The following is a 23,797-nucleotide window of genomic DNA, read 5'->3' on the forward strand; positions in this document are numbered from 1 at the left end:
ACAAATTAAATTAAATTTAAAACTAAAATTATTACACACATTTATTTAAATATATATTAATAATAATAATAATATAGCGTATAATATTAATAAGGTTTTATAATCATAATAAGAATAATAAGTTTAAAATATGGTTTTAATGTTTTTATTTAATTAATTATTAAATTAAATTTTTTTTTATTATTAAGTTATGCACTGGTTTTTGTGATTTTTTTTATATTACTGAGGGGAGGGGGAGTAAAGTATGTTTTATGGGGGGGGGTGGTTTAATTAAGTAATGAGAATGAATTAAGTTTTAAGAGAATAAACATTTTGTTTTTAATAGAAATAAATTATTTATTTAATTAAGTAATTTATATAATATAAATATAAGTTAATAAACATAAATATGTTTTTTAAAAAAAATTATTATTACACACAGAGTTACAAATATATTTTTTTTAGGTTATGTTGGGTTTTTAAGAGTTTTTTTTTTGGTAATAAATATTTATTTTTTTTTTTTTGGTTTTTGCAAGTTTTTTTTTTTCTTTTGAAGTAATAAACATTTATTATAATAAAGTTGTGGTTAATTAATATATTTTTTTTAATATTTTACTTATTTTTTTCTTTTGTTTTTGTTATGTTATGTTAAGTAGAGTAAAATTAGTAAAAAAATTTAAATTAGTTTTTTTTTAAGAAAAATTAAAAGTAAAATTTTTAAATAAATTTAAATAAATAAAATTACAATTGTTGCGCTACATAATGTGCTGTTTTGTTTTGAGAATTTTTTCTTAGATTTTTTGTAACATGATTTTTCATTTCAATTTTTTATGGTTTTACTAGCTTTTAAAGACGCATAATGTCTATATTTGGTTTTTAAATAAATTTTTATATATTTTTTTTTTCATTTGTGTGTGTATGTGTGTTTTATAGGAGGTTTATTTGGTTTTTTGTTTTTTCATTTCTTTCAAATTTCTGTGTTGTTGGCTAAAAATTTATCAGTTTTATGGTTTTTTTTCTAAATTTTTTTTTTTGGTATTTTGCAGAGTTCTTTGTCTAAATATTTATTTAGTTATAATTTATTTAAAATTGAAATTAAATTAAACACAAAATTTTTAATTAAGAAATTTGACTAGTAAGTTTCTTTTTTTTTATATTTTTCTCTTTGCAAACTAAAAACCAAGTAATTCAAACTTTTTCCAAACCTATAAACAAAAAATTTAAGATGTTTTGGTTTTGTTGGTCTTAAAACTAACTTGCAAAACACGATTGCCTAAAGTATAACCATTCAATGATTGTATAGCCACAACCGCTTCATCATAGTTGGTCATGGTAACGAAACCGAAACCTTTGCATTTGCTAGTCTGCAGGTCACGTATAACCTTAACCGATTGGACGGCACCAAATGGTCCAAACAATTGCCATAAAACATTCTCTTCCGTTTCGGGTGCCAGATTATAGACGAATATACACCAGCCCGAACCAGTCATTGCATTGCCGGGCAGTATGGAATTGGCCAATAAATCACCAGCCAAGGGAGAGTATCTATTTGTCGGAAGGAAGGAAGAAAAATTATAATTAATTATTATTTAACTACTTAGTTTTTTCATTAAAAAGACAATAATAAAAATAATTTCACTTTAAATTTTATTTTATAAAACACAAAATTTTTCAAACTCTTTGCTTTGGCGTGTAATAATACACCCTTAGCTTTATTCTCTTACATTTGCTCTATAACTTCTGCCTTCTAAAAGTAATAGAGAGATGTAGTTTTAAAATTTATTTTATTTTCTAAATTTTATAAAAAATTTTGTGTTTTTATAAAAAATTTTTTTAGTCTTATATCTCTGTTATGAATTGCATGCTAAAGTGTTGGATTTTTTGTATGACAAGAGAAAAATCTAAAGGAAAGTCCATTCTATAGTTCATACAATAGTATAATGAATATTACTCACTATAGTTTAGCCAATAGTATAGAACATAGACGAACCTTTAGTCCAGAATATAGTCCACAATATAGTCCAGAATATAGTCCAGTCTATAGTCCAGTCTATAGTCCAGACTATAGTCCAGTCTATAGTCCTGACTATAGTCCATACTATAATGTAGTCCATGGTCCAAACTGTAGTATAGTTAATTGTCCAGAATATAATCTAGTCTATAGCCCTACTTATAGTCTAGAATGCAGTTCACACTATATCTTAGTCTATTACACAGATTACAATTTAGCCTATAGTCCAGACTGAGGCATAGTCAATAGTCAAGACTATAACTTAACCTACAGTGCAGACTGAAGTCTAGTCAGAAGTTCAGGCTACAGTCTAGTCTATAGTGCAAAAATTAATTTAGTATATAGTCAAGTCTGTATTCCAGTCTAAAGTCTAGTCTATAGTCTAGGCTATAGTCTAGTCTATAGTCTAGTCTATAGTCTAGTCTATAGTCTAGTCTATAGTCTAGTCTATAGTCTAGTCTATAGTATAGTCTATAGTCTAGTCTATAGTCTAGTCTATAGTCTAGTCTATAGTCTAGTCTATAGTCTAGTCTATAGTCTAGTCTATGGTCTAGTCTATAGTCTAGTCTATAGTCTAGTCTATTGTCTAGTCTATAGTCTAGTCTATAGTCTAGTCTATAGTCTAGTCTATAGTCTAGTCTATAGTCTAGTCTATAGTCTACTCTATAGTCTAGTCTATAGTCTAGTCTATAGTCCAGTCTATAGTCCAGACTATAGTCCAGTCTATAGTCCTGACTATAGTCCATACTATAATGTAGTCCATGGTCCAAACTGTAGTATAGTTAATTGTCCAGAATATAATCTAGTCTATAGCCCTACTTATAGTCTAGAATGCAGTTCACACTATATCTTAGTCTATTACACAGATTACAATTTAGCCTATAGTCCAGACTGAGGCATAGTCAATAGTCAAGACTATAACTTAACCTACAGTGCAGACTGAAGTCTAGTCAGAAGTTCAGGCTACAGTCTAGTCTATAGTGCAAAAATTAATTTAGTATATAGTCAAGTCTGTATTCCAGTCTAAAGTCTAGTCTATAGTCTAGGCTATAGTCTAGTCTATAGTCTAGTCTATAGTCTAGTCTATAGTCTAGTCTATAGTCTAGTCTATAGTCTAGTCTAGTATAGTCTATAGTCTAGTCTATAGTCTAGTCTATAGTCTAGTCTATAGTCTAGTCTATAGTCTAGTCTATAGTCTAGTCTATGGTCTAGTCTATAGTCTAGTCTATAGTCTAGTCTATTGTCTAGTCTATAGTCTAGTCTATAGTCTAGTCTATAGTCTAGTCTATAGTCTAGTCTATAGTCTAGTCTATAGTCTACTCTATAGTCTAGTCTATAGTCTAGTCTATAGTCTAGTCTATAGTCTAGTCTATAGTCTAGTCTATAATCTAGTATATAGTCCAGTCCATAGTCTAGTCTATAGTCTAGTCTATAGTCTAGTCTATAGTCTAGTCTATAGTCTAGTCTATAGTCTAGTCTATAGTCTAGTCTATAGTCTAGTCTATAGTCTAGTCTATAGTCTAGTCTATAGTCTAGTCTATAGTCTAGTCTATAGTCTAGTCTATAGTCTAGTCTATAGTCTAGCCTATTGTCTAGTCTATAGTATAGTCTAGTCTATAGTCTAGTCTATAGTCTAGTCTATAGTCTAGTCTATTGTCTAGTCTATAGTCTAGTCTATAGTCTAGTCTATGGTCTAGTCTATATTCTAGTCAATAGTCTAGTCTATATTCTAGTCTAGTCTATAGTCTAGTTTAAGGTCTAATCTGTTGTCTAGTTTAAGTTCTAGTCTAAAATCTAGTCTTAAGTCTTGTGTATAGTGTAGTTTACAGTCTAGTCTAGTTTTGTATATGTTGTCTTTTATAGTCTAGTCTATAAGCTAATATATGGTCTTCTGTAAGGTCTATGATTTAGTCTAGTATATAGTGTAGTCTATAGAATGATTTGTTGACAAGTATCCTTTTGTTTTCAAAACTTTCCTTTAAATTTTCTGTTCATTTTGTTCAAGTGACAGATGCTTGTAAAGACACAAAATTAAATATTAAAACATAAAAGCCAACTGAAAAACCAAAAACAATTAAACTTTGACATTTTAAGGAAAATAAATTATGAATAAAACAAATGAAAACAAAAATTAGTTAATAATAATGAAAGTTATTATTAAATGGAATAAAACATTGAGTTTGAAAAAAAGAAACAAAAAAACACAAATTTAACACAATTAATTTTTTTTAATTAAAGTTAAATGTTAACACTACAAATAATACAATTTTCAAAAATTACGCCAAAAAACTTTTAGTTTAAACTTAATAGTACAGTTTTTTTGTAGTTTTTTCTTTTTTTTTTTTTTTTTTGATAAACAAATAAAATTATAAATAAATTAATTCACCTTTGTAAACCCTTGTTAATCGCTAACATCGGGCTTTTTCCAATGCTAAACAAATTTTTTTATGGCAATAAAATGAAGAAAAAAATATAAATAAAAAGAAAAAATCAAAAATAAAGAATATTTTAAAATAGAAAAAATATAAATAAAATTGATTAATTTTTTTTCACGGAGATTAGTAAAAAATTTTGTAAGAATTTTCTAAAAAAAATTTTAAGAGTTAAAATTTTTAAATATTAGTTTAAGGTTTGTAAAAAGAAGAGAAAAATAGGTTTTAATAAAAATAGGAAATTATAAAAATGTTGTAGGTGGAAAATAAAATTTGTCAAAAAAAGTATAAAAAAAGGAAATTTAGGAAAAATTAAGAAAAAATTTAAAGGGGAATTTTTATTGGCTTAAGCATGCAGTTGTATCAGTTTTATATTGAGTAGTCCTTCAGAAAAAAGGACACCTTCCATTCAATAATAATAATAATACTTAAGAGCAAGAAAATAAGGAAATTTTAAGGACTTACCTAATGCGACCAGCCGAGGGCAATGCGCCGGCAGCTAGACGACGTGTAGCAGCAGCTGCTTGTGGTGTTAGATAAGCAGCCAAAGGTGGTGGGATTTGGGCTTTAGCACTATTGCTTGGATTATTGGCAAATTTAACAGTTATAGGTTCTGTATAACCTTTAGGAGTTTTACCATTCAGTTCTTGTATTGCACGTTCGGCTTCGTTGCGTTGATCAAAACGTATAAAACCAACACCCTTTGAGAGACCTTTAAAAATTTATAAATAAAATTTAACAAAAATTTTTTATATTTTCAACAAATTTCTAGAAAAAAATTAAGATTTCAAAAACACAAAATAAATTTAATTAAAACCAAAAAAACCTACCCAAATCTTGCTTTAATTGTAACTGTAAAGCAGCTGTAATTAAACAATAAAAAAATTATAATAAAATTAACCGAAAAAAAACAACAAAAAATTATACCAAAAAATCATAAACATATATATATTTCTTTTAATTCCCAAACTCAAACTCACCCGATATATTATCACAGAGTATACGAGATGTTATTATTTTGCCATATGGTGCAAATAATGATTCCAAGTCTGGTTGTGATAGATTTTTGGGAAGACCCGATACATATAAATTAGCACCCTTAATTGATTCCGAACTTGGACGGGCGTATGATACTTTTATAACTTTATTTTGTAAACGCAAACCATTTAGGGTATTTACCGCCTTCTCCGCATCCTCGGGCCGTACATAGTTAACGAAACCATAGCCCAAACTTTGTCCTTTTAAAAAAGTTAAATACAAATGTTTAAATAAAATTTGCAACTCAACTTCGGAGGACAAAAATGTTCACACTTACCCTGCTGTAAAGCTGGATTCAAAGCTGTCAAAGAGGCTGGCAAAACTAATGGGAGAAAAGAAGATATCTACAGGTTAGCAGCTGTTTATTTAGGAAAGAGGAATAGGAAAGGCTTTAATTAAGGATTATAAAGGCAATTGTATCAAAAGGCTATTGTCTGGACTATACGCTAGTCAATGACATGGATATCATGTTATTCTATAGCGTGGACTATAGTCTGAACTATAGTCTGGACTATAGTCTGGACTACAGTCTGAACTATAGTATAGACTATAGTCTGAACTATAGTCTGGACTATAGTCTGGGCTATATTCTGAACTATAGTCTAGATTCATAGTGGACTGTAGTCTGAACTATATTCGGACTATAGTTTGAACTATAGTCTGAACTATATTCGGACTATAGTTTGAACTATAGTCTGAACTATAGTCTGGACTATAGTCTAGGCTATATTCTTAACTATAGTCTAGATTCATAGTGGACTGTAGTCTGAACTATATTTGGACTATAGTTTGGACTATAGTCTGAAATATAGTCTGAACTATAGTCTGGACTATAGTCTGGACTACAGTCTGAACTATAGTATGGAATATAGTCTAAACTATAGTCTGGACTATAGTCTGAACTATAGTCTGATCTATAGTCTGGACTATATTCTGAACTATAGACGTGACTATAGTCTGAACTATAGACTGGACTATAGTCTAGATTCATAGTGGACTGTTGTCTGAACTATATTTGGACTATAGTTTGGACTATAGTCTGAACTATAGTCTGGACTAAAGTCTTGACTACAGTCTGACCTATAGTCTAGATTCATAGTGTAGACTTTAATCTAGTCTATAGTCTGGAATATAGCCTATTAACAGTCTAGTTTGAAGTGTATGGAGTCAAGTCTATAGTATGTATTATAGTCTAGACTATAGTTTAGTCTACAGTCAGAATATTGTCTAGCCTATTGTGGCTTATAGTCTAGTTTATAGTCTTGCATATATTATAGTTTATAGTCTGTCATAATATAGTTTAGCTTACAGACCTGTCTGTAGCTGCCTATCTCTTTACTATATGGTATAGTCTATAGTCTAGTCTATAGTCCAATCTATAGTCTAGTCTGTAGTGTAGTCTATAGTGTAGTCTATAGTCTAGTCTATAGTCTAGTCTATAGTCTAGTCTATAGTCTAGTCTATAGTCTAGTCTATAGTCTAGTCTATAGTCTAGTCTATAGTCTAGTCTATAGTCTAGTCTATAGTCTAGTCTATAGTCTAGTCTATAGTCTAGTCTATAGTCTAGTCTATAGTCTAGTCTATAGTCTAGTCTATAGTCTAGTCTATAGTCTAGTCTATAGTCTAGTCTATAGTCTAGTCTATAGTCTAGTCTATAGTCTAGCCTATAGTCTAGTCTATAGTCTAGTCTAGTCTAGTCTAGTCTATAGTCTAGTCTATAGTCTAGTCTATAGTCTAGTCTATAGTCTAGTCTATAGTCTAGTCTATAGTCTAGTCTATAGTCTAGTCTATAGTCTATCTATAGTCTAGTCTATAGTCTAGTCTATAGTCTAGTCTATAGTCTAGTCTATAGTCTAGTCTATAGTCTAGTCTATAGTCTAGTCTATAGTCTAGTCTATAGTCTAGTCTATAGTCTAGTCTATAGTCTAGTCTATAGTCTAGTCTATAGTCTAGTCTATAGTCTAGTCTATAGTCTAGTCTATAGTCTAGTCTATAGTCTAGTCTATAGTCTAGTCTATAGTCTAGTCTATAGTCTAGTCTATAGTCTAGTCTATAGTCTAGTCTATAGTCTAGTCTATAGTCTAGTCTATAGTCTAGTCTATAGTCTAGTCTATAGTCTAGTCTATAGTCTAGTCTATAGTCTAGTCTATAGTCTAGTCTATAGTCTAGTCTATAGTCTAGTATTTAGTCTAGTCTATAGTCTAGTCTATAGCCTAGTCTATAGTCTAGTCTATAGTCTAGTCTATAGTCTAGTCTATAGTCTAGTCTATAGTCTAGTCTATAGTCTAGTCTATAGTCTAGTCTATAGTCTAGTCTATAGTCTAGTCTATAGTCTAGTCTATAGTCTAGTCTATAGTCTAGTCCATAGTCTAGTCTATAGTCTAGTCTATAGTCTAGTCTATAGTCTAGTCTATAGTCTAATCTATAGTCTAGTCTATAGTCTAGTCTATAGTCTAGTCTATAGTCTAGTCTATAGTCTAGTCTATAGTCTAGTCTATAGTCTAGTCTATAGCCTAGTCTATAGTCTAGTCTATAGTCTAGTCTATAGTCTAGTCTATAGTCTAGTCTATAGTCTAGTCTATAGTCTAGTCTATAGTCTAGTCTATAGTCTAGTCTATAGTCTAGTCTATAGTCCAGTCTATAGTCTAGTCTATAGTCTAGTCTATAGTCTAGTCTATAGTCTAGTCATAGTCTAGTCTATAGTCTAGTCTATAGTCTAGTCTCTAGTCTAGGGTATAGTCTAGTCTATAGTCAGTCTATAGTCTAGTCTATAGTCTAGTCTATAGTCTAGTCTATAGTCTAGTCTAGTTATAGTCTAGTCTATAGTCTAGTCTATAGTCTAGTCTCATAGTCTAGTCTAAGTCTAGTCTATAGTCTAGTCTATAGTCTAGTCTATAGTCTAGTCTATAGTCTAGTCTCTAGTCTAGTCTATAGTCTATCTAGTCTTGTTCTAGTCTTTGTTCTAGTTATAGTCTAGTCTGTATTCTAGTTCAAAGTCTAGTCTATAGTCTATTCTATGGTCTAGTCTTTAGTCTAGTCTAGTCTATAGTTTAGTCTACAGTGTAGTATAGTACAGACTAGACTATAGCCTATATTATGAACTATAGTCCAGTTTATAGTCTAATCTATATCTGTCAATAGTGTGAACTATATTCTTGTATAAAGTCTGGACTATAATTTAGTACACATTCTGGACTACAGTCTAGTATATAGTCGAGACTATATTCTAGTATGTAGTCTGGACTATAGTCTAGTTTGTAGTCTGGACTATGGTCTTTAATACAATCAAGTAATTTGTGTAGTATATAGTCTGGACTATAGTCTAGTTTGTTGTCTGGATTATAGTCTAGTCTATATTCTTGACTTTATTGTAGTCTTATTCTATATTTTGGACTATAGTCTAATCTATGTTGTAGTATAGATAGTATGGTCTATAATGTAGTCTATAGTATAGTCTAGTCTATAGTCTAGTATATAGTATAGTCTAAAGTCTAGTCTATAGTCTGGTATATAGTTTAGTCTATGGTCTAGTCTATAGTCATATAGTATTGTCTTTATGCTGGTCTATAGTCTATTCTACAGTTAAACGTATAGTCTATTCTATAGTTTAGACTTTAGTCTAGTCTTAAGTATGGTCTATAGTCTAGTTTATAGTTTTAGAGTGGTCTATAGTCTAATCTATTTTGAACACTATAGTCTAGTCCATATTGTAGTCTATAGTCTAGTCTATGGTCTAGTCGATAGTCTATTCTATGGTCTATAGTCTAGACTATAGTCTAGTCTATAGTCTAGTCTATAGTCTAGTCTATAGTCTAGTCTATAGTCTAGTCTATAGTCTAGTCTATAGTCTAGTCTATAGTCTAGTCTATAGTCTAGTCTATAGTCTAGTCTATAGTCTAGTCTATAGTCTAGTCTATAGTCTAGTCTATAGTCTAGTCTATAGTCTAGTCTATAGTCTAGTCTATAGTCTAGTCTATAGTCTACTCTATAGTCTACTCTATAGTCTAGTCTATAGTCTAGTCTATAGTCTACTCTATAGTCTAGTCTATAGTCTAGTCTATAGTCTAGTCAATAGTCTAGTCTAGTCCAAATGGTCTGGTCCATTGTCTAAATTTTTATATCAAATATCATATTTACCCAATTTACCTGAGACTTTATCGCGCACCAGCTTGCAACTCTCCAGTTCACCAATGCTCGAGAACAGCGAACGCATCTCCTCCTGGGTCATTGTTTGCGGCAGATAGTTGACAATTAAATTGGTGCGCGACTCATCTGAGTTGCCATCGACCGAACCATTGGCACTGCCATTCTTAACAATATCCATGGCATTGGTCATTTTGAGTTGTTGGGCTGGTGTTTGTTGTTGATGTCTTTGCTGTTGGAGTGTAATTTTGAGGCTTTTTTTTACAGCAGACTTGGATTAAGCAACAAAATAAAGTTGAGCGTACTACGAGTTTGGGTTCTCTAAGAAAAACGCCTGGACTTAATTTAGTTTGAGTTTTTTTATTTTTTTAAAAAAAGCTTTGATTGCGCTTAGCACAAGTTTAAGAAGAATTTTTTTGTTGTTGTTGTTGGTTTTTCTTTAATATTTATATTAAATTTTTTTAAGTTGTTTTTAATTTAAAAGCGTAGTTTTGTGTTTTTTTTAATTATGTTAAAGAGTTTTTCTTGTTTTTTTTTTGGAGTTTTAGATCTTTAAGAATTTAAGATCATTAAGTTATAATTTAAAATTGTTTAAATTTTTTATGTTTTGTTGTTTTAATAAAAGTTAAAAGAGTAAATTTTACTAATGATTTTTTCTTTTTTTTGGTTGGGGATTTAATGAGTATTTTTTTTAAGTTGGTTTTTTATATAAAATTGCAAAAATGCAAAAAGTTTTTTTTTTTTTTTAATATTTTAGCATAAATTATTTGACTAAGTATTAAATTTTATAAATTTATTTGTTGTTGTATTTTAATATGGAACATTTGGTTTATTTCTTTTTTTTTTTTTTTGCTGTTAACCTCCTAGAAAAGTTTAAGAACTTTTTTGGTTTTAAAGAGGTTTTGTTGTAAAAATGATTATTTTGTTGTTTGTTGTTTTTAATTCGTTATTTTTTTTTACTTTAGCTCTGTAATAGTTGGTTTTCTTTGGTGGTGTTGAATTGCAAGATTTTCTTTTTTTTTTTGAAAAATTTTTGTTTGGTTTTCAATAAACTTGATTTTGGAATTAATTTAATATTAAATTTAAATACGAAATATTTTCTCACTTGGTGTACAATAATAGCTGCTCGATTGCTTACTCAATATATATATAATTTTTTGTTTTAATCTTAGATTTTATCAAATCTGCAAAGAGAAAGAAAAGAAAGAAAAAATGTTTTAATAAAAACGTTACGAAATGTGTTATCAGCATAAAATTTTAATAATGTTTGTCTTTTATAGAGAACTGCAATGAAATCGTTTTTCCTCTCTCTTATAAATGTCTATTACAGAAGATTAATGATTGCAGATAGATTATTGCTGCTTCAAAAAAGCCTTATATTGCCTTTTTTTAACCCTTAACTGCTTTATAATAGCTATAATCCTAAAAAATATTAAATATTTTGCTCTAATACTACCCTAACTATGCCGTTCAATAAATTTTAGATTTTTTTTTTCAAATTTTCTTACTAAAAAACTGTTTAATTTCTTAAATAAAAAGTCCAATTTTTAAAATCGTTGTACACTACAATTTGTGCCTTAGTGTCCTCTTTGCATCCACCAAATTTCATTGAAATATCTTCATTCCTGTAGAAGTTGTTCATATATCCTTTTTATGTAATATACAAAATATTTAATAAAAATTAAATTTTTCAAAAAGATTCTTTTTTAACATTCAAAAACAGCATACATTCATAGATTTTATAATTTAAAAAATTTTTATATTTTTTTTTTTTAATTTTTAATTTTTTCATAAAAATGTATAAATTTTGAAAACTAATTATAAGACAATTTGCGCCTTAATGTCCTCTTTACACCCACCAAATTTCATTTAAACATCTTTATTCTTGTAGAAGTTGTTTACATATCCTTTTTATGTAATACAAAAAAAATTAATAAAAATTTTATTTTTCGAACAGATTTTGTTGAAAACATTCCAAAACAGTATAATTTAATAGATTTTATAATTTTAAAAATTTAAAAAATTTTTCTTTTTAAGAAATTTTTGATTTTTTTAATAAAAATGATGAAATTTTGAAAACTAATTATAAGACTATTAGCGCCTTGATGTACTTTTTACACCCACCAAATTTCATTTAAATATCGTTATTCCTTTAGAAGTTCTTCATATATCCTTTTTATGTAATATAAAAAAAATTAATAAAAAAAATGCATTTTAAGAAAGATTATGCCGTAAAACTGCAGGAACAGCTTAGTTGCATAAATTTCAGAATTTTCTTAAATTCTTTATTTAGAAAATTTGAAATTTTTTTCATAAAAAAAGAAAACATTTAAAAATTTTGTTTACAACAATTTTTGCTTTAGTGTCCTCTTTACTGCCACCAAATTTTGTTAAAATATTTTTATTCCTGCAGAAGTTGTTCATATATCCTTTTTATGAAATTTAAAAAAATTGATTAAAAATTGTGTTTTTAGTGAACATATTGGTTTGAAACTGCAAGAACAAATCAATTAATACATTTTTTTTAATTTTTTAAATTTTTCTATAAAAAAATTTTGAATTTTTTCATAAAAATTTCGAAATTTTTTAAACTGAATATCATACAACTCGCGCCTTAGTGTCCTCTTAACTTCCAGCAAATTTCTTTAAAATATCTTCATTCCTTTGGAAGTTCTTCAAATATCCTTTTTAGAGAATTTATAAAAATCTCGCAAAAATTAGGTTTTTAATAGGGATTTTTGTTCTAGGAATAGATATTTAACAATATTATATTCATTTTTGTTTAATCATGAATATTTTTTTAAGAAAAATTTAATTTTTTAAGAAAAATCTTCATTTTTTAATAAAAATTTTAGTAAATTTAAAAAACTAATAACAGCACAAGTCGTATCTTGCTATCCTCTATAGACACAGCAAATGTTGTTGCAGTAGCTGCTGTAGTTTAAAAGTTTGTCATATATCCTTTTTTTGAACTTTTCATAAAAATTATTTTTTTCTTTTCATTAAGTTAATTTACTTTATATTTAACAATAAACTAAGCTGTAAAAACTTTTTTTTAATTAATTACACAGTATAACAAAACTTTCCTTTAATTTACAAAAAAGCCTTTAATTACAACTTTGATAAACTCATGCCATATTAATCTTATTTAAAAATCTCTATTTAACATTAACAAAGGCCTGTTTAGCACTTCCTTTAATAACAAATAAGTACACATTATCCTGTAAATAACCACCAAGAGAAAAAGAAGAAAAAAACTCCAATTGGAATTATCAAAAACAAACTCTAACTTTATAAGGGTGGCAGTCGAAAGATGTCTATCTCCAAAAAAAACTAACACATACATACAATAGAAAAGTCCAGTTGGTATAATAAATAAATAAGTACACATACACACACAAACAAAAGTGTATAATTTTATTAAGGTCCTGTCAAATACAGCCATTATCTTGCCAGCCTGACTGCCAGCAGAGAGCTATAAAAACAAGGGGGAAGTTTTTGCTTTAATGCTAGACTCTAGTCTATGTCTAGGCTTTTTAGAAAAACACAACATAAAAACGGGTCATTGAACTTTATTTCCTTGTTGTTTTTTTTTTGGGAATTCATATAAGGGGGTTAATTAAATCGAGAATTTTTCTAACAGTTAGCATGTGTAATAGAAAAATGTTTAATGTTTTATAAGACTTATAGGATTTTCAGTAGGTTGAACAAAAGGAGATTAGAAAAAAGTGTGTTTAAACAAAATGAACAACAATTTTCTCCCTTCCATGCCATGAATATTAACATATTATAACAGCACAAGTCGCGCTTTACGGTTCTCTATATGCTCAACAAATTTTGTTGAAATAACTTAATAAATGCGGAAGTTGGCCTTATATCCTTTTTTTTGGAATTTTATAAAATTTAAATTAAAATTAGTTAAATAACTTAATAAAGCAAAATTTTAAATTTTTTTTTTAATTTTGTTTTATAAAAAAACCTTCATTTTATTCAAACAAATCTGGAATTAGTTAAAACTAATTATAGCACAAGTCGTGTTTATGCATCCTTTATAAGTACACCAAATTTTATCGAGATATCAGCTTTAATTTGGAAGTTAGCCATATATCCTTTTTTTAAATTTTACAAAAATTCTGCAAAAATTTGTTTTTTAAATAGGATTTTATAGCATTATTAGTTCCATAACTCCTATTCATAAATTTTTAGTGTTTTTGTTATAGTTTAATTAAGAAATTTTATAAAATTGTTTTGAAAACATTTTGTATTTTTTAAAATCAATTACAGCACAAGTTGTGTTTAAGCATTCTTTATACATATAGTTAATTTGATCGAGATAGCTGCTTTAATTTGGAAGTTAGCCATATATCCTTTATTTAAATTTTACAAAAATTATGCAAAAATTAGTTTTTTAAATAGGATTTCATTGTATATTTAGTTCCATAACTCCTATTTATATATTTCTAGTGTTTTTGTTATAGTTTAATTAAGAAATTTTATAAAATTGTTTTGAAAAATTTTGAATTTTTCAAAATCAATTACAGCACAAGTTGTGTTTATGCATTCTTTATACATATAGTAAATTTGATCGAGATAGCTGCTTTAATTTGGAAGTTAGCCATATATCCTTTTTTTATATTTTACAAAAATTCTGCAAAAATTTGTTTTTTAAGTAGGATTTTGTTGTATTTTTAGTTCCATAACTACGATTCATATATTTATGGAGTTTTTTTTTTTATAATTTTATTAAGAAATTTTATAAAATGTTTAGTAAAAATTTATAATTTTAAAATTTAATTACAGCACAAGTTGTGCTTAGGAACCCTTTATACGGCCACCAAATTTTATTTTAATAGCTGCTTTAGTTTAGAAGTTTTTCTTATATCCTTTTTTGTAAGAAATTTTTAAAATTTTTAATTATTGTAAAAATTTTATATTTTTTTCATTTTAACTATTATTTAAACTTATTTTTTCTGAAAATCTGTAATTTTTCCTTTAATTTTCATCTAAATTTTTCATATTTTTCGAAAATTTTGTAAATTTTCTTATGGCACAACTTAGGTTTTTAAGTCCTTTATGTAATTATTAAGTATCAACTTCCTCACTACAAGTATAAAGCAGCTAGCCATATATCCTTTATTTGTAATTTTTTTAAAATTGTTAAAAATTACTTAATTTTATTAGATAAATTATGGTTTTCTGGATTTTAAAAGAATTTTTCATAAACATTTTTTTTTATTTCAGTTTTTATTAAAAAATCGGTTTAAATTTTTGGAAATTTGAAAATATTTTTTTGTAACAATTTGTAGTTTTGTTGAGCTTTATTGATGTAGTTAATTTTATTTCTCTAACTTGATATTTATGCAAGTTGGCCATATATCCTTTTTTGAAAAATTTTTAAAATTTGTAAAATAAAGAACATTTACTAAAGAAATGTTTAAATAAGAGACTTTTGAAACCTTTTTCGTTATTTTTTGGTTTTCTTTTGCTCGTTTTGTTAACAATTTATGAAAAAAATATCTTAATATCCATCTCTGAAGTGACACTTAACAAAGACACACTTTTAAAAACAGTTACAAACACTTAAAAGCTCATATATTTATATACATACATAGAAAATGTGTCTCACTTATTGTCAAAGTTCAAACTGAGTGTTTAAAAAACATACGAGTTCAATGAACATGAACAAAATGCCGGTTGGGCGCATAAAAACATATTTATGAAAAGAAAAACACATTTTCTTTTTTGACTAGAAAACCAGCCTAAAAAAAAACAAATAATCTTATAAGGACATCCATACATACATCGCAAAGGATGTGAAAAGAAAAGAAAAAATTCTAATAAAAAACACACCCAGAGAATATACATACATATGCTATACACACATACATATACTCCCTTATAAATACATAACAGCCTTAAAGGATGTTTATGGCAACAGAAATTTTTGTTTTAGCTTTTGTGTTTGTTGTTGTTGTAATTTTAATGACTGGGGTTTTCTTGTTATTTAGTAACAAACATTATGAAATTTTTCTCTTTCTCTCACTCTCTCTCTCGGCTCTTAAGCCAGTCTAACACACTCATACTTTCGTAAACACAAGTGTGTATGTAATTAACACTTTTTTCCTCCTTTCTTCTACTTGTCATATGTGTATGTGTGTGTTTTTTTCTCTATACATACAGTTAAACATACATTTGACCTCATTTTTTTACCACAATTTTGTTGTTGTTTCTTTTTTTTAGATATAAATTAGAGAATGAGTGTGTGTTTGCTGCAAAGAATGGTTGGGGTGGGGGAGCGGTGTGTTGTTTTAGCACAAGAGGTGTCTGTCTAACAGTCTTTTCGTTTGTCGGCTTTTTGTTTTAAGGTGTTGTTCAATTTTTGTTGTTGTTGTTGTACTATGTGCATAAACATGCAACATGCTGAAGACAAAAAAAAATTGTTAAGTATTTAAGTGCTTTTTTGAAGGGTTTTTATTAACATTTATTATAAAAACAACAACCACACAATAAAGTAGAAAAAATATGCATAAACAGGCTAATTATAAAAAGGAACAAAAAACAACAAAACATGTGACATAATTTTGCACAAAGTCTTAAAAAATTCTTTTATAATAATTTCCAACCAAGAAAATTTCTTTACCAACTTGTGGTCTTAACAATTACCTTCCATAAATAACAAAAGACTTTCTACCTTCTACCCCAGAAAATCCTTAACTTCCTTTTACTACTTGCAATTAGTTCTTTAGTAAATATTTAATAATTTATTAAATTATTGATTTATTTTAACGTTGACAACAAAACTGCATTTAGCTTAAACAACAACAGCAGCTATATACGACATATAATTATAATAAACTATCTACAACAACAGTACAACAACAAAAAATAACTACTATAAATTATCCTTAATGATATCCTGCTGTTAGACTCAGTCAAATAATGTATTGTTCTCTAGTCCCTAACAAAATGACAGCTGTAAAAATTTGAAAAAAAATATATACTATGTTCAAGATAGTTAACAGCTGATAAGCATAATAAATTATATTAATTTTACAATAAAAATAGGAAAAAAAACTAACAAATGATTTAATACTTTAATAGTTAAAGGTGCAATTTTTATTTATTTCCTTTAGATTTTCAACTTCTACTAAACGATATTTAATCAATGCTGCTTGAAGCTGTCAACTTCATTCGCGGCAATGGCAGACATTTTGTTATCTCCCTTTCTCTCACACTATTTTAAGTTTTGCTGTTGAAAGTTTAAGTTTGGTATAAAGTTTGATCCGTAGTTAGCCAAAATTTAAAAAATTGATCTAAAAATCTATAGGTTAGTCTTAATTGTAGTCTACAGTGTAGTATATAATCTAATCTATAAATTAATCAAAAGATTAAACTATAAACAAGATTATAGACTAGGCCCCAAAATAGACAATGAAATAGAGAATATACTAGACTCTAGACTAGAATATAGTTGGTTACCTAGTTAGTAGTTAGTTAGTTAGTTAGTTAGTTAGTAGTTAGTTTAGTTAGTAGTTGTTAGTAGTAGTTAGTTAGTTAGTAGGTTAGTTAGTGTTAGTAGTTAGTTAGTTAGTTAGTTAGTTAGTTAGTTAGTAGTAGGTTAGTTAGTTAGTTAGTTAGTTAGTAGTTAGTTAGTTAGTATAGTTAGTTAGTAGTAGTTAGTTAGTAGTTGTTAGTTAGTTAGTTAGTTCGTTGTTAGTTAGTAGTTAGTTAGTTAGTTAGTTAGTAGTTGTTAGTTAGTTAGTTAGTTTAGTTAGTTAGTAGTTAGTTAGTTAGTAGTTAGGTAGTTAGTAGTTAGTTAGTTAGTTAGTTAGTTAGTTAGTAGTTAGTTAGTTAGTTAGTTAGTTAGTGTTAGTTCGTTAGTTAGTAGTTCGTTAGTTAGTTAGTCGTTAGTTAGTTAGTTAGTTAGTTAGTTAGTTAGTTAGTTAGTTAGTTAGTTAGTTAGTAGTAGTTAGTTAGTTAGTTAGTTAGTAGTTAGTTAGTTAGTTAGTTAGTTAGTTAGTTAGTTAGTTAGTTAGTTAGTAGTTAGTTAGTTAGTTAGTTAGTTAGTTAGTTAGTTAGTTCGTTAGTTAGTTAGTTAGTTAGTTAGTTAGTTAGTTAGTTAGTTAGTTAGTTAGTTAGTTAGTTAGTTAGTAGTTAGTTAGTTAGTTAGTTAGTAGTTAGTTAGTTAGTTAGTAGTTAGTTAGTTAGTTAGTTAGTTAGTTAGTAGTTAGTTAGTTAGTTAGTTAGTTAGTTAGTGTTAGTTAGTTAGTTAGGAGTTAGTTAGTTAGTTAGTTAGTTAGTTAGTTAGTAGTTAGTTAGTTAGTTAGTTAGTTAGTCTATAGTCTAGTCTATAGTCTAGTCTATAGTCTAGTCTATAGCATTGTCTTTAGTCTTGTCTATAGTCTTATCTATAGTCTAGTCTATAGTCTTGTCTATAGTCTAGTCTATAGTATAGTCTATAGTCTAGTCTATAGTCTAGTCTATAGTCTAGTCTATAGTCTAGTCTATAGTCTAGTCTATAGTCTAGTCTATAGTCTAGTCTATAGTCTAGTCTATAGTATAGTCTATAGTCTAGTCTATAGTCTAGTCTATAGTCTAGTCTATAGTCTAGTCTATAGTCTAGTCTATAGTCTAGTCTATAGTCTAGTCTATAGTCTAGTCTATAGTCTAGTCTATAGTCTAGTCTATAGTCTAGTCTATAGTCTAGTCTATAGTCTAGTCTATAGTCTAGTCTATAGTCTAGTCTATAGTCTAGTCTATAGTCTAGTCTATAGTCTAGTCTATAGTCTAGTCTATAGTCTAGTCTAGTCTAGTCTATAGTCTAGTCTATAGTCTAGTCTATAGTCTAGTCTATAGTCTAGTCTATAGTCTAGTCTATAGTCTAGTCTATAGTCTAGTCTATAGTCTAGTCTATAGTCTAGTCTATAGTCTAGTCTATAGTCTAGTCTATAGTCTAGTCTATAGTCTAGTCTATAGTCTAGTCTATAGTCTAGTCTATAGTCTAGTCTATATTCTAGTCTATAGTCTAGTCTATAGTCTAGTCTATAGTCTAGTCTATAGTCTAGTCTATAGTCTAGTCTATAGTCTAGTCTATAGTCTAGTCTATAGTCTAGTCTATAGTCTAGTCTATAGTCTAGTATAGTCTAGTCTATAGTCTAGTCTACAGTATAGTCTATAATCTAGTCTATAGTCTAGTCTATAGTCTAGTCTATAGTCTAGTCTATAGTCTAGTCTATAGTCTAGTCTATAGTCTAGTCTATAGTCTAGTCTATAGTCTAGTCTATAGTCTAGTCTATAGTCTAGTCTACAGTATAGTGTATAGTCTTGTCTATAGTCTAGTCTATAGTATAGTCTATAGTCTAGTCTATAGTCTAGTCTAGTCTAGTCTATAGTCTAGTCTATAGTCTAGTCTATAGTCTAGTCTATAGTCTAGTCTAGTCTAGTCTATAGCTAGGTCTATAGTCTAGTCTATAGTCTAGTCTATAGTCTAGTCTATAGTCTAGTCTAGAGTCTAGTCTATAGTCTATTCTATAGTCTGTATACTTATAGTCTAGTCTATAGTTCTAGTCTATTAGTCTAGTCATCTATTAGTCTAGTCTATAGTCTAGTCTATAGTCTAGTCGATTAGTCTAGTCGATAGTCTAGTCTATAGTATAGTTCGATAGTCTAGTCTATAGTCTAGTCTATAGTCTAGTCTATATTCTAGTCTATAGTCCAGTCTATAGTCTAGTCTAGTCTAGTCTAGAGTCTAGTCTATAGTCTAGTCATAAGTTAGTCTATAGTCTAGTCATAAGTATGTCTATGTCTATGTCTATAGTCTAGGTCTATAGTCTAGTCTATAGGCTAGTCTAAGTCTAAGTCTATAGTCTAGTCTATAGTCTAGTCTATAGGTCTAGTCTATAGTCTAGTCTATAGTCTTAGTCTATATACTAGTCTATAGTCTAGTTAGTCTAGTCTATAGTTCTAGTCTATAGTCTAAGTCTAGAGTCTAGTCGATAGTCAGTCTGAGTCTATAGTCTAGTCTATAGTCTAGTCTATAGTCTAGTCTATAGTCTAGTCTATAGTCTAGTCTATAGTCTAGTCTACAGTATAGTCTATAATCTAGTCTATAGTCTAGTCTATAGTCTAATCTATAGTCTAGTCTATAGTCTAGTCTGAGTCTATAGTCTAGTCTACAGTCTAGTCTATGGTCTAGTATATAGTCTAGTGAATAGTTAGGTCTATATTCTAGTCTATATTCTAGTTTATAGTCTAGTATATAGTCTAGTCTATAGTCTAGTCTATAGTCTAGTCTATAGTCTAGTCTATAGTCTAGTCTATAGTCTAGGCCATAGGCTAGTCTAGTCTATAGTCTAGTCTATAGTCTAGGCCATAGGCTAGTCTATAGTCTAGTCTATAGTCTAATCCATAGTTTAGTCTATAGTCGGGTCTAAATTTACTACTATTAATCATAAAAAAGTACTATTTCTGATAAAACTTAGTACTATTCCAAGCTCTAAATTCCCCATGTCTGATTTGTTAACAAATTACTCTGCCCCAACTCCCCACAATTTCTACCAAATACACACAAAACCTCACACTCGTAGTGCAAACAGAACAAGAGATCTATAATTTAATCACTTTAGAAAAAGAGAGAAAAGCAGTAATAGTTTTGTTTTTGTATGTATGAATGAATGTATATAGGAAGCTGTATATAAACTCCTTTTGTTACTCCCCTCCCCCGGTTTTTCCTCTAAAATAGGGTGTTTATTTGGTTGTCGGTTTTTCCTGTTTTCTAGGTGGTAGTATGTTTGACGCCGGCTTTTTTTGTTTGTGTTTTTAGCCAAATTTGTAAAGCTCCCCGAAAAGTATACGCACTTTCTATATTTTAGAAAATCCTTTTTGAAAGAGAGTAGTGTTAAGAGCAAAGTTTCATCTATTGTTGGTTTCTTTTTTATATTTTGTCTATTTTATTGTTATTTTCTGTATTAAGTGTTGTTGTTATGGAGCATATTGATTTTTGTGTGTGTGTGTGTGTTTTTTTTTTTCTCGTATTTAGAGTGTGTGTATAAGTAAATATTTGGTGTGTTATTTTTTTGGGGGATGGTTGTTAGGCAGGATTATGAAAAAAAGGGAATAGATAAAAAAATTTTACAATTATAGTTAGACGAGAAAAAGTTTATTGTATTTGGAGAAAAAAAGGAAAATTCTAGGAAATTGTTAGTTGGAACAAACTTAAGACGTAATATTTGTAATGTTAACAAATAAAGATTTGCATAAATTTAATAAAATTAATTTTTTTATAAAAATATTTAAGAAATACTTCAATTAATATTTTTCTGAAAATTTCATTTGAACAAAATTTCAAAATTTTTAACTATTTTTTAAAATTTTCCAATAAAGCTTTAATTTCTCATAAAAATCTCTTGGAATCAATAAATTTCATAAAATTTTGTTTCATTCCATCATGTTCCTTTAAACAAAATTTCATCATTTTTAAACTATTTTATAAATTTGTTCATAAAACTATCATTTCCCATAAAAATCTCTTAGAGTTAATAAATTTCATAAAATTTTGTTTCATTCCATTATGTTCCTTTAAACCAAATGTCAGTATTTTTAAATTATTTTGTAAATCTTTTCATAAAACTTTAATTTTCTTATGAAAATCTCTTAGAATTAATAAATAAATGTTGTTTCTTTCCATTATGTTCCTTTGAACAAATCTTAAAATTTGTTGATCTGTTTTATAATTATTTTTCATAAATCTGTCGTTTCTTAGTAAAATCTACTGGAATTAAGAAGCTTTGTACAAATTTATTACATTCCATTATGTTCCTTTAAAAAATTTTCATAATTTTTTAACTAATTTGTTGTTTTTTTATAAAGTTTTCATTTCTCATGGAAATTTTTTAGAATTAATAAATTTTATAAAATTTTGTTTCATACCATTTTGTTCCTTAAAACAAATTTTAGAGATTTATGACTTTTTTTATTACTTTTTTCCATAAATATCTAATGTCTTATAAAAATTCATTAAAATTTTGTTTCATTCCAATATGTTCCTTAATAAAATGTTGTAAATTATTCAAGTTTTTTCTAACTTTTCTCATAAAACTATTGTATTGAAACATTATGTATTATACATTTTAAATTCTGAGAATTTGTGTTTCATTCCACTTTATTCCCCTAACAGTTTTTTTAATTGTACTCTTTTAGTAATCTTTTTCGTATAACATTTTAACTTAAAAAGTAAATCCATATGAAATTTTCAATTTTCTAAAATTTGATTTCATTCCAATTCGTTCCCTTAGAAAATTTCTGATAAAATTTTACTTTTTTAGCATTTTTCTCATAATATTGATCATTTTTAAATAAATCTATGAAAATTTTACAATTTTCTAAAATTCTGTTTCATTCCATTGCGTTTCCTTAAGTAATTTCTAATAAAATTTCACTTTTTTAGTATTTTTCCCATAGAATTTATAATTTGTAAGGAAATTTATGAAAATTTAACAATTTTCTGTAATATTGTTTCATTCCATTATGTTCCCTTAAGCAATTTCTGGTCAAATTTAGTATTTTTCGCCTAAAATTGATCATTTGAAAGGAAATCTATAAAAATTTCATAATTTTCTGTAGCTTTGTTTTATTCCACCTTGTTTCCTTAGGCAATTTCTAATAAAATTTAACTTTTTTAGTATTTTCCCCATAACATTTTTATTTTGAAGGAAAATATATGAAAATTTCACAATTTTCTAAAATTTTGTTTCATTCCATTGCGTTCCCTTAAGCAATTTCTAATAAAATTTAACTTTTTGTATTTTTTTGCATAAAAATATTATTTTAAAGGGGAATCTATGAAAATTTCACAATTGTTTGTAAATATGTTCCATTCCATTTTGTTCCCTTAGACAATTTTTTATAACATTTTTTATTTTTATTATTTTTCGAATAAAATATGTATTTTGAAGGGAAATCTATGAGAGATTTAAAATTTTCTGTAGTTTTGTTTCATTTCATTGCGTTCCACTTTAACATTTTTGTCATATTTTTAGTTTTTTATAACGTTTTTTTGAAAATCTCTTAATTGGAGCACAAATAAAGCAAAATTATATAAATTTTAAAAATTCTGTTTCATTCCATTAGGTTCCCTTGCAAAATTTTTGCTATTTTTCTCATTTTTTTTTTTTAATTTTCCATTCAAGTTTATTATTTTTTTGAGAATTCTATAAAAAAAAAAAAATTTTTTTAATTTTTGTTTCTTTCCATTATGTTCCTGTGTAGGTTATTTCAAGATTTTCAGCTTTTTAAGACAAAATTAATGAATTTTCTAAGAAATTTTTTACTTACATGTTGATTTTAATGCTGTCCCACAAAAATTATATATCGATGAACTTAAATCCAAATTGAAGAAATTTTTAACAAAATTTTTTTGTTGTTTTTTTAAATTTTAACAAAACGAAATATTTGACTAGAGAATGACACAACTTAATTTTTTTGGTAACAAAGTTTTTTTAACTAAATTTTTTTTATTTAAAAGTAATTTGGCTTTTATGTAAATTCTTAACAATTTTCTTGTTTTAAATTGTTACGAAGAGCGAGAGAGAAATAGTTTTAATAATAAATATAAACAATATTGCAAATTGCCCGTTAAAAATTGTTTTAAATTGTTGAATAAATTTTACTTTTTTTTGTTTTTTTAGGTAAATCAAAATATGACAATTATAACGTCGGTAAGTGTCACCAAAAAAACTGAATACAAAAATCACTCGATTTTTTTTTGGGTAAATCGAAAATATAAACTTATTAAACCGATGAATTAAAGTAGAAGAAAATGTAGTGCAGAGGAGTCCAAAAAACTAAAGGTTTTAACTGAATGTTCTCGAAAAATTAACGAACGAAAGCAACAAACGAACACATACGACTGAGGACGACGATCCTTATGGTTTGCCGATTTATAACGATATGTGACTTGATGAAAACTACAAACATAAGTTGACTTGAAAAATTTTCTAATTTCAGCTAAGACTTACACACACACATACATAGATAAGTTACAATGGAATATGGGAAAGTTGACCAAGAGAAGAGAGTAAAAGAGAGTATTGGGACAAACATCCCTTTAGTTGGTGGTAATGTAAAAATTTAAGGATACTAAAGCAACACACCCTTTTTTAAAATACAAGAAATAGTTCCAAATAAAACTCTCTCT

At 27.5% G+C, this 23,797-nt stretch overlaps 1 protein-coding gene and 1 long non-coding RNA gene across 5 annotated transcripts; both read right to left on the bottom strand.

Annotated features, from left to right (window-relative positions):
• Positions 1 to 1,002: 1,002 nt before the first annotated feature.
• LOC119606013 (ELAV-like protein 2) lies at positions 1,003 to 10,130 on the bottom strand. Of its 4 annotated transcripts, none has more exons than XM_037959373.1 (6): positions 9,607 to 10,130; positions 5,738 to 5,782; positions 5,403 to 5,660; positions 4,888 to 5,134; positions 4,377 to 4,421; positions 1,003 to 1,524 (listed from the first exon to the last, which is right to left on the bottom strand). In XM_037959373.1, exons 1-6 carry the CDS (start codon positions 9,794 to 9,796, stop codon positions 1,200 to 1,202), a joined length of 1,110 nt encoding a protein of 369 aa, XP_037815301.1. In that variant the 5' UTR covers positions 9,797 to 10,130; the 3' UTR covers positions 1,003 to 1,199. The 4 variants fall into 4 exon arrangements, with proteins under 4 accessions (XP_037815301.1, XP_037815300.1, XP_037815303.1 ...); XM_037959372.1 differs by having other exon boundaries at positions 9,598 to 10,130; XM_037959375.1 differs by lacking the exon at positions 4,377 to 4,421.
• A 309-nt stretch (positions 10,131 to 10,439) lies between these two features.
• LOC119606010 lies at positions 10,440 to 23,549 on the bottom strand. Its single transcript, XR_005231620.1, has 2 exons — positions 22,936 to 23,549; positions 10,440 to 10,787 (listed from the first exon to the last, which is right to left on the bottom strand). It is a non-coding gene; the product is annotated as an uncharacterized LOC119606010 (long non-coding RNA).
• Between the last annotated feature and the right edge of the window lie 248 nt (positions 23,550 to 23,797).

This window comes from Lucilia sericata, unplaced genomic scaffold (assembly GCF_015586225.1).
Source record: "Lucilia sericata isolate MDLA Ls3-8-SP2 unplaced genomic scaffold, ASM1558622v1 Contig000545F_arrow, whole genome shotgun sequence".
Classification (NCBI taxonomy): Eukaryota; Metazoa; Arthropoda; class Insecta; order Diptera; family Calliphoridae; genus Lucilia; species Lucilia sericata.